General features: G+C 38.3%; 1 protein-coding gene across 1 annotated transcript in view; it reads right to left on the bottom strand.

Moving 5' to 3' along the window:
* The window catches only part of EYS (eyes shut homolog), a 944,771-nt gene that overhangs the window by 677,933 nt on the left and 254,831 nt on the right, over positions 1–12,007 (bottom strand). Inside the window, 2 exon segments of the mRNA XM_072855247.1 lie at positions 5,973–6,095; positions 7,998–8,111. Of these exon segments, the coding sequence (XP_072711348.1) occupies positions 5,973–6,095; positions 7,998–8,111 (237 nt within the window).

A 12,007-nucleotide genomic window follows, 5' to 3' on the forward strand; every position in this document is an offset into this window, starting at 1 on the left:
ATTGAAGAATTAACTTATCTTTTGTCAGATGGTTCCAACTGTTACTATTCACGTTCTAATTTAAATAAATCATGCTTAGTAATTGCAGATGGAAAACTATTGGAGAAATGTGCCGTTTGATTTCTCACCAAAAAAAAAAAAAGATACTTATTTTTTAGATGACTGGAAAAAACATTGCTACTGAACTATAATTGATTTGTTTTTCTTTCATGCAATTCAATAGTTTTTATGTATTAGTTTATCAAATTTTTTATGTATGTAATTTGCAGCATGATGAAACTTAAACAGACTTTTCTGCACTCTAGTGATCTTTTTTTTTTCCACTCAGTGTTCTAACCTGAATTGCTTCCAGGGGAAGCAGGTACACATTAGACGTGATGATAAACATTCTCTAATAACCACAGAAATACATATTGAATACATTTCCATGTATGCATAAATAGTGTTTATTTTCCAGCATGTTAAGTTTGCACACCCAACTGTGGGAAGCCTGCCCTCGGCAGCCTGCCTTCTGGAGTGTTTCTGAAAACCAGCAGCCCATTGGCACTGTCCCAGCTGAGCAGGGGGAAAGGCAGTCAGCTTTTCGCTCTCATGCCACCGTGGGCCTGCCCTGAGTCAGAGCTCTGCTGGCCAGGAGCCCGGGGAACCACCCCGCCCTCTTCAGTCTTCAGCTTCCAGGTTTTGGGCTGGTTTGAAAAACCTTAGCGCTTTGACTAGAGATCAGATACAGGCATGTTGCTTATATGAACTCAGTCATTAGGGGACATCAGAGAAAAGAATACCTGGCTTTTGGGCTGCTTCTGCAAGGGCCATTGATGTGGAATAATAATCTGATGCATGAGATACAAGCAAGACTGAGTATCTGTGACTGACTCTAAGATGGGTAAGCACCAATAGATTTCTCAGGTCAATTCTTTCCTTTAAATTGTTGAGGACAGGACTGGAGATGATTAGCGTGAAATGGAGGATGGAGTGACTCAACGATTTTAAACTGTGCAGTCCTCCTGACATTAACTAAAAACATTTGGGTCAGCCAAAAGCTGCCTAAAATAGAACAGCTTTTGTGGGCTTACTGAAAACAAAGCTTAGAAAGCCCTAGAAAAAGAATGCACAGGGAAAGATTTTTGAAAGGACAAAAAAAGGTATCACCTTTTGCCTCGTGATGGAGTGAGTTGAGCTAGAAGACACTGCACATCCTTTTATAATTTTGGTTTTCAAATGTTCAGTGTTGCAGGGACCACTTGTTTAGCCACAATAGCTACTACAGGATTCCAAAAGCTCATATTATGACACATGCCAGAGGAAATTATATGGATTTGATGTTCAGAAAGCATATTAAAAGGCTTGCAAATGTATTTAGTCTGCTGTGTAAAGCCTAAAGACTTATTTAAGTCAACATGTGACTGATGGTAGATTTTGATTGTTGATTCATACTGCCTCATGATAATGATAAACATGAATAAGACACAGGCAAAACCTAAGACAAGGATCATGTTACACATAGAGAATTAATATGGAACGTGATACAAGTGAGGAAGTCAGATTAAGAATCTCATGCATATAAATTACAAGAAAATTCAGTGCTAAGTGCTAAAGTAAAAATCACTTCAGAATCATGTTTTTCCTACCCAGTGTCCATTGGTGTCACCTCACTAGCATAGGGATCACTTCTGCACTCAGGCACATGTGCACAGTTTTGAAATTCATTTAATTAATAATATCTTCTAAAATTTAAAATAGACAAATGGTTTAAAATGGATAAAATATAATCCCATCACTTATTCAAGATGAAAAAACCATGCCTTCTCATCCCAGGACACTGACTTACAAAATTCTTGGGTTCCAGGCACTTACGCTACCAGAGGAAATCCACCAAAATAATGAAAACGGTCAGTAACCAACACCTCATAAAAATGCCTCCTCCTTCTGCATCACAGGTGAATTCCATACCAGCCCACCTGATTGATGCTTTGATTCAAGGTATCTTACTATTTAAGGTACTAAAGGTGTTCTACTGTTCAATATTAAAATTCCCTACTTCACCTATCTTCAGGTTCTGATAATGCCTGGAATTAACTAGTCTGGATGTGCTGAGCAAGTATTTTTCTAATTTTTGAGGCTTGCCAGGTTAACAGACCTGGACTGCCTTTACCTATGTCAACTGCCAGATGTTCCTGAAGCCCGTCTAATTGACAAAATCGAACAAAACATTGTGAGGGAAGGAGGTGGCAGTGCCGCCATCTGTCCATTTGTCCAGCAGCTCTTTACTATGGGATAATTACAGTGATCTTGTGTATGCTGACTCCCACAAGAGGGCATTTGAGAGCAAGCTTTGATTTGAGAGAGAGAGAGAGAGTCTTTTCTTTATCTTTCTCAGGAGCTGCTTCTCTCTGTCTGCCTGTCTTACTGAGAGTAAGGGAAACTCCATGCAGCAGGTTGCAAAGCTGCCAGTACTCAGGTGCTCACCCTTTTAACAGTGAAGTCTGCACTTGGGAGCAGAAGCTGCAAGAAGACTCCCTGCTCCTCTCAGGACTCTCAGTTGTTTTGGGTGTTCCTGTCCTGCTGGCTTTCCTCAGCAGGAGACTGTTGCTCCCTCCATCCAGGCCTGCTCGCTGCTGCATGTATGGTGCTGCCTCTTCCCGGCTCTGCTCCTAGGGAAGGAACAAGCTCCTCAGGCTGGAGAGGGCTCCGCTGCCTGTGGAGCACCACAGCCAAGGCCATTTGAACAGGCAGCTGTCTCCCTCCTGTCCAACACTGCCCTTCCAGCAGAGCGTTCATGCACAAGGCGTGCGAAACCAAACCGGCATGATGCCGCGTGGCATGGCACTAGTAAATGGCAAGACAAGCAAACAACTAGGCCTAAGACAGTTTTTGTACATGACCAGCTCAGATGCTAAAAGAAAAGTTTATTTGGAAATGCCTTTTAACATGTTAAGAAAACAAAAATGCATTTGAAAAAAAATTGAAAAGAAAAAATCAGCCCTGTACATTTACTGGCCTTTTTCAAATTTCACTTTGTTGATCAAGTCTCATCAGGAAAATACAAGATGTGATCGACAGGGAGTTAGCAGATCTGTTGATGAACTTTCTAACTTGTGCCTCCATGTAGTCAGAGCTAACCGTTGTAGCCCAGTAAAGATGATGTCTGCCCTCAGCAGGGGGAGGCCCTGGCTGTGCACTGACCTGGCAGTGCAGGGGCTCAGCCTTGCCATGGCCTGAGCTGGGTGTCGCTGATTTAACCCCTGTGCTGGGGCCAGTGACTGCTGCCTCCCATGCTCCAGCTTCAGCTCTGGGGATGGCCCCTCTGGGGAGGGGTGACACCCCTTCCTGCCGCTGTTTGACAAAGCATAGCCCTTGGTGTGCATGGGGCTGGGTGGGCTGGGTGCCACTGCCAGACTGCAGCTGGCAGTGCAGGAAAAGGATACAGGCTGGATGAGAAAAGTGTATAAAAATTACCCCAACTGGACCCCTGACTAAGGAAGAAGAAACCCCCACCAGGAACATCATCTTTGTCTTGGGAAAGGGCTCAAGATGCTAATGACTAAGGCCTGAACTCCCCCACTCCTTCCTGAGAAGACTGAAACTGTCACCTGTAGGACCCAGAGGGACACTGGAAAGTTGAACATAACACCAAAGAAAATGGGTAGATATAAATAAGTTTTCCAGTATAACAATTTTGACTGTGCTGTTAATAGCGCTTTTCTACATTCATTATATAATATGGATTTCTACATTGCTTAATTATTAACCAAATAAGCAAAAAATTCCTATGTATATACTATGTTTCCTATTGCCCTTAAAAAGATTTTGAGTGTATCATTATTATTATGGCAATATCTTCTTGGGCGATTTACATCAGTCCTAGAACTCAGAAGGACGTGGAACATTCTTTTACCACTATTTGCTTTTCTTAGATGATAGAAGCTCAAGTATTCAGTATTTTGCATCAAAGAGTCTCTCTAGGGAGGTTGAAGCAGTTGTTGGAAGGCCTGGAGAGAGCAGACCTAATGACATCCACAATGGCTGACTGTGCATTTATTATACAAATAGCATGAGCACAGATGAAAATATTCAATGTAATCAGGAGGATCCTTATCCCCACTTCCAATTCCAGTCAGTAGACTGGTTGATTTGTTTTCTTGTGGGAACAGTCCTGTCTCACAAAAAAAGCCAATATGAAGTGACATCAATACCACATTCATGATGAAAAGTCTCTCACACAGGAAATGAAGGAGAAAACAGAGCCTTTTCATAATGGCCTATTATGCAGTCATGTGAACTTCTATGGCTTCAACATAGGCCTCAAGCTATCCATTAAAATCTGCCCATAACTCACTGGTAGCTGTTTTACTGTTGACACATCTTGACTCCTTTTTGTCTTGGAATGAACAGATATGTTATTGGCAAACTGTTTGCCTCAGTATGAATCTAGGATAAAATGTTCCTCCTAAGGAGAACATACCCTGTTCCAGACTGCCTTGGTGACATCCACACATTAGTTTGTATTTCTGGTTCTGTAATGTGGATTCCATCATATCCCAAAGTAGTGTAGCTGTATTTTCAAAGGAACAGCTTTTCCTGCATTCCGTAGTTCAAACTGACTGTTTGCAACCTACTACAGAAAAGTTAGATGTTTTCCATTTTGATCCTTGCAGTATAGCAGTAAGCTTTTAAGCTCCTTCTTTTAAAATTGTTGCATTAAAAATGCTTCTATTTATATGAACAAATACTTTGTAATCACCTCCATTATTTTCATGATTGACACAAAATAGTTATATACTATACAAACTCATGACAGCAAAGCCAGTTATCAAAGAAAGAAGGAGAATATGATCTTGGAGGAAATAGAGCACATCTCAGTTTTGTAATGCTGAATAATATTAGAATATGTTGGCACGAATCAAGCGAAATCACAGACGTCTGTGGGAACTGCAACTATTATCACTTTCACAGATTCTAAATCTCTGAGTATCATCTTACATTCCTTATGTCCCATCTGCCTATTTTTAACCATTGACAAAATATGTATGAAGTGCTCCCAGAATGGTGTTACTATCAACCTGAAATGCTTTATTTACTTCTAACTTAATTTTGCCTCCTCATCCTTCACTGCTCTACTTGCTTCTTTACCCTTTCATTTCTCCATAATAGATCTCTCTCAGTTTTTTCTTTCCTCTCCATTGGTCACCACAGATTTTGAGCTCTCCGTACATACCTGTTTGGCTTTTTATTACAACACCCACTAACTGTGTATGACTTCTGAGACTGCCACTGCTTGTCTTCCTGTTACCACTTATGACTAATGCTGCTCTATTTGTCTCTCTCAAATCAGCACCTGAAAGTCAGTGTGTTCCAGTCCCTGACATCAAAGCATATTAGTTGCTAAGATGGCATATTTTTAGGGACAGTTTTATTGATTTCCCCATGATCCTGTTAGCTGCTTCTGGCAGAAAGTAGGGCCATGAATACTGCTCCTGATCCAAGAGCTATTTTCTTAAACCTGTTAGACACACAAATAATTGTGCAATTTACAAGCTATTTATCATTAGGATCTGATGGTATCTTTCTTGAAGAGAACAAGTGTCCTCTTGCTAAAATTGTATACTCATTTCTATCTCAATCAAATATGGCTGTGATACGATCTTCTGAAGACAAACAGCATCAGCTATAGCTATCATTGCTCACCTATTTTTCATAGACTAGGCATTTTTTGAACACTTTTTTTTTAGGCAAAATACAGTTTTGCTTTCCATCAATTAATCAAACAGCATACATACTGCTTTCAATTTTTATCATATTAGTAGGTAAATTAAAGCAAATTATCAATAGCACAGAACACTGAGTTGAATTTATTTTTATTAATGCTAAAACACTGAACGAAATGCAATTAAAAAGAGGTTTTTTTAATTTCAGAAAAGGAAATAAAAAGTTTAACTATTTGATGTCTTTTCCAGAGTTAAAATAAAACTTACCAGTGAATCCTGGAGGACAAACACAACGGTAGTCTGCAACCAGGTCTAAACAAGTTGAATTGCTTTTACAGAAGCCATAAGTGCACTCATCAAAGTTGATTTCACAGTTCAGACCTTCAAATCCTTGGTTGGAAAAAAACAGAGCCAGGTATTATTCATCTATATCTATGCCTTCTTTTCTAAAGCATGTCTTTCGGTCCCTTTTCTAAAAAAATAGATTGTTTTCAATCTGCTCTTGTAATAAAATTATCTTGAAGTCTTATTGAAAGATCTTTCTAAAAGCTTTTTCTGCTCTGTCATTAATAGGAAAATACATTTGACTATCAAATATACTTTAAAGGAGCTAATAATTGAAAGAACAAATGTAGGATTCAGTATTTTCATTAATCTAATCTAGTTGAACTTTTTTTTTAGCAGAGACTTAAGAATCTATATATCTTCTGCCATTTTGAGAACATTGCAGACAAAGATATAAGTGATGCTGGGATTTGGACATCTGATTATAGTTTTAAAAATCAGCTCTCAAATAGTCACTGCTCTACTTTTTCTCTATCTGTTTCTTGTGTCATAGTGACTTTTAGCAAACTCAGAAGACCAAGAGTGGTTTTTTGTACTTGAAATTGCTGGAGAATCTCCACTCCAATATCTGACATTTTACGCTCTTGTAAATGTATTCTAATTCATGGTCATGCTACAAAATGACTATCATTAGTGCTGTCACAGGCCATGGCTGCAGGAAGACCATGACTAATGCTAAGCTATCAGCACCCTCAGTGCAAGGCATATTCCCATAATTTCTCAAACTGACCATGGAACCAATTTCCACTGATTCCTAAGTCATAAAACTTTAGAATTGCCCTTAGTTCATTAATAATGTATACAGTAGCAGTTCTCATTTGCATTTAGAGTTTAATCAGAGCCATGTCTCACAGGTAACAAGTAAACCACAAAATTATCAATGTGGATACCAAGATTTATTTTTCTGTAAGCTGGTCAGGCAGACTAAACAGCAGAATGATCTTTTCCAAGCTTAATTTTCAACTGTCTTCCAATATCTGTTTTGGCTTCTAATTTAAACTAACTAATGACAGAGGCTGTACTTATGAGAAGTATTTGTAGCAATTTGATCTTTTGTGATGAGTTTCTGAACTTACCATCACCACTAGAATGCTTGTATTAATATATAAATACCTGAAATATTGTAAGCTATGAAATCAACTCACCATCAGTCCGTACTTACAAAATAGTACTATCTGAAGATTAAAATCAAACAAGTGTAAGAAAGTTTAAAACGCAGAAACAAAGTACCAGCTTATAAATCACAATCTCGACTTTGTTTTTAACTAAAAATCCAATTTAAAAAACCATACAAATATTCTGAAGAAACCCATTTGTGAAAGTATCTCAGAAGCATGCTGTAATTTTAAATGTTTTAAAGCATTTTAGTTTTTCATTTAACTATGTTTCTCTTGAAACCAGTCATTTGTTCATACACTTCTGATAACACTGAGCAATATGCATTTTCAAAGAAACAGACCAAAAGTGCTGAAAATCACATTATTTTTGTCTGTGAAAGTTTTAATAAATTTTTGTACTGAGGATCTATTACAGTCATTATTATGGCCATTGTAATTTGCTTGCTATGCCCAGTCACAAAGCTGCAAGTTAGTACATCAGGATAAAATATTTTCTTTGTAAGTTTATTGATTACATTTTCTGTGGATTTCACATACTGCACATTTGTGTTTTCTCCACTCTTTCAGACTTTGCTAAAATCATGAGGTTTTGTCTGAAAAAAGTAGCACTTACAAGTATATCTTTCTCCATTCTTTATGAGCGTGCTTGTTTTGTTGGGTGTCTGGGTGGACAAAAATGCAAATGAGACTTCAGAAAAGAATGAATAACTTTCATAGAAAGGAAATTTTAACAATGGTTTTGAAGACTGTCAAGAAGATGTTTTGCAGACTGCAGGCAATTTTGAAAATTGTCAAAGATAATAAAAATAAAATATTTTGAACAACTTACCTTCAGGGCAAAAACAATCATAGCTGTTGACATCATTCTGACAGACAGCACCATTCAAGCAGGGAGCTGAATCACACTCATTCATTTCTATTTCACAGTACTGGCCTGAAAAACCTGCAAAGAAAGCAAGATAAGCTTTGATTTTCATCATCTTTATGTGTGCTATTAACATGAAACTTTTATTCCAACTGTTGTTCTGTAATTAAAACCAAGAGGTGTTACCATCCATATTCCCCTGAAAAAAGAAGCTGGAAGTCAAAGCTTCTGTATTTTATTTACAAAGAATTAAATTTCACTCATTTCTTATTCAATATTACAAATACATGTCTTTATTGCTGGAATAAAGCAATAAATGAAGTAGGAAGTACTTCCAGAAAGTAAGAAGCCATTCATAGCAATATGCAAACAATATACAGATTTTCAAGTGTTTTACTTGTATTAGAGTCACTTTAGTATTTTTATGATACCTTTTTTGAATTTTGAATTTAATATAAGAGAGAGTACATCAATTATCTCTTATCCATTGTCTGGTACTTTCTACTGTGGAGGGGAGCAGTAAAAGTACAGAGTACAAATACATTGAGGCATAACAAATCACATGTCATGCGAGTCAGGTCTTCAGCATGTATAAAGTGCACAGCTTAATTACAGTAGGTGAGGATGCTGTATATGTTACTAAAAGAAGGAAACTAGACATCATTAAAACAAAAATTCCAAAGACTAATGAAACTGACAAAAGGAAAGGGTACCTCAATTTTCTCATTTCTTACAGGTACTTTGACATACTGTACTGGGTGCAGGTGCTCAGTGCTGGCAGTGAGGGCTGCAGGGTGGCCTCTGTGAGGAGAGGCCGGGGCTGCCCCGTGCCGGACACAGCCAGTTCCAGCCGGCTCCAGCTGACCCACTGCAGGGCACGGCTGAGACCCCGGCTAAGATGGTGGTGCCTTGGGAAAACGTATTTAAGAAAGGGCAAAACACTGCACAGGTAGAGTGAGGACTAAAGGGGAAAAAAGGTGAGAAACAATCCTGCAAGCACCAAGGTCAGAGAAGAAGGAGGTGCTCTGGGTGCCTGTGGAGAGGACCATGCCAGAGCAGATGGCCACACTGCTGCCCGTGGAGGACCCTATACTGGAGCAGGTGGATGTGCCCTGAAGGAACTGTGGCCCATGGAGAGCCCACACAGGGGGAGGGGAAAAGTGTGAGGAGGAAGGAGCAGCAGAGAGGAGCTGCTATGGACTGACCACAAGCCCCCATTCCCCTTCCCCCTGCGCTGCTTGGGGTGGGGAGAAGGTAGAGGAGTAGGGAATGAAGGCATAAAGTTGGGCCCTGGGAAAACAATGTGGATGGGGAAGGTGTTGTTTTAATTTTTCTTTGCTTCTCACTATGCAAACCTACATTACTTGGCAATAAATTAAACCGATTTTCCCCAATTTGAGTCTGTTTTACCCGTGACAGTAACTGGTGATCTCCCTGTAAGTGATCTCCCTGTCTTTATCTCGACCCGTTAGCTTTTTCATCTTTTCTTCTCCCCTCATGCTGATGAGAAGGCAGACTGAGAGAGTGGCTGGGTGGGGGTCTGACAGCCAGCCAAGGTCAACCCACCACACATCTATAGCTTTGTTCTATGTTAATTCCAAATATCACCACTAATCTTTGCACAACCATTAGCACATTCAGTTTGATTAGAAGAACAAAATAAATCATATCTTCATTGTTACTAAAATAAAGGAAAAAAAAAAGTAAAATGAAAGTGTCCCTGTTGAATGTTTTTCTTCTCTTCTGTTCAGTTTCTTTCCACGTACCTTAGAGTAATTATTTGAACTGTGAAAAATCATTCTTTTTTGTATTAGGTACCCAGGACATGAATTGCAAAAGATGTATAATGAAAGCATGCCACACTGTTAAACAGATGTTTATTTATGTAAAGCAAAAAATTTCCATTTTTTAAATTTTCTTAAAGAATGATTTTTAAAATTACCAAATAAAAATAAATCAATAAATTAAAACAATTGTATATGTTGGGAAAGACAGATGATTTTTACATCTTTCCTTCCTATTTTTATATAATCTTTAAAGTCCCTCAACCTTATCTCATTTAGAAAACAAATTCAAAAGCCTTCAGAATCATCATGAAATGTCAAACTATGATGCATTTGTGAATACCAGAGAAAAATAATTTGTATAGAGTTGATATTTGTGTCAGCAAAATAACAACAAATGCAGATAAATAATGGAGTGTCCCAGCGTGATCAATGTGTGAGTTCTTTTCCCTCTTTCTTGCAGAATATATTTATGAATTCTAATATACGGTTGAGTTCTCACATAAGATACAGAGCACAACCTGCACAGAATACAAGAGAAGTCAGATATCAGACATGCTTTCAAAGAATGTGCTTTTCAGTCTTGTCTTAGACTGAACTTTTTTAGAAGACACCAAACAATGATCACTATTTGGATTATTCTGGATTATTTGATATCATATATTTCACATGATTCTACCTAACTATCAAAGAAAATGTAGGTAATCAGTAGTAGTTAATATATTGATAGCAGAGGGTACACATCATGCAGATTAATATGAGGTAAACTGTAATTCCTGTGTTCATTTCACAGATCTTATAATTTACCAGCATTGCTAGCCATGCTGTTATATTTGGAAATACGATTAGTCCTTACTTTTTGAGAGGATACATTACTAAATATTAATGATGAAAGTATCATCCAGGGAATAGATTTTTTGTTAAGAACACATTTTTCCCAAAGGCTTTCTTCCTGAAGTGAATCATTGTTTCCACTTGCAGATGTAATAAAAGAAAAAGAAGCAGTGCTGTTCAGGTTGAAGCATTGTTAAGGTCACACCAGGGAACTCCATGCTGTCCCTTCCAGGTTAGTTTTTTGTCACTCTGTTGCATTGTGGAACAGGCCTCAATAAACTAGGTTGTCCCCACTTGTCCTAAGTTCCAATGAACTTTATTTTCCCACCACTTGGATATTTCATAATAGACTTCATTTTCCAAAAAGTGGAAGTATTGTAAAATTATTATACAACATTCAAGTCTTGAACTAAATTTGTCTAATTTAGCTTTCACTACTAATTGTTTCCCCATTAATTGTTTATCTTTACTCATACATATCTTTACTGTTGATTCCATTTTATACGATATTTTAAATGTAGCCTTTAAGCCCATATTCAAAATAAAAAGTAAACTAAGATTTGAAATATTTGGATGCAGCTGTGCTCCGAGGAAGAACACAGCATTGGAGCAAGCTAAATATTGCACTAACCTTTCGTGCAGGCTCAAATACACATCTATTTCCAGTTCATTTCAGTTGAGAGTAGTTGAGCTTTCTCACACCAAGCCCACCCCACATGCACTGTTTCACTATCAAAATTGCCAGCCAGGTTATCTTTCTTTCAAGAAAATGAAAAACCTACAGCAAGGTATTATAAAATGTAGACTGCCAAACTGCAGGGGCTACCAGTGTAGATACTTGTAATGTGAATGTTTGGACCATAAAATACAGGACCATAAAATAGGTTCCAGCATGAAAAGTGCTGGTCACCTTTTTAATGCCCTCCTCATTAACGTGTCTGTTGGCAAAGATGTCCTTGAACCGCTCTTTCAGATAAACCTGTCTCTTCCCAGCAGTCTCATTCCTCAAACAGGGTCCTATGGTCATGGGGACAAAACCCTGTGTGTGACACCTCCTACAGAACCAGGAACTGGCATAACACGATGTTTCTGCCTCTCTTTTTGATCTATCACCTAGAATCAAGCATGCTTGCTGTCCCTGTGTGTTATGATATTGACCTTGCCACCATAGTCATCCTTAGCTCAATAAGAAAATAACTCAGAGATTTAACCAAACTGATCCTTGGTGAAGTTTTCCTGGGGACAGGGTCCACTGTCCCTACTTGCCAGTAGCTTCTGTCTTCACTATTCCTTCAGGTTTTCTCTAAATTAGACTTCTTTACCTTAGTTAACCCTTCTGGCTTATTTCCAAGGGAT

This window comes from Ciconia boyciana, chromosome 3 (genome assembly GCF_034638445.1).
Source record: "Ciconia boyciana chromosome 3, ASM3463844v1, whole genome shotgun sequence".
Taxonomy (NCBI): Eukaryota; Metazoa; Chordata; class Aves; order Ciconiiformes; family Ciconiidae; genus Ciconia; species Ciconia boyciana.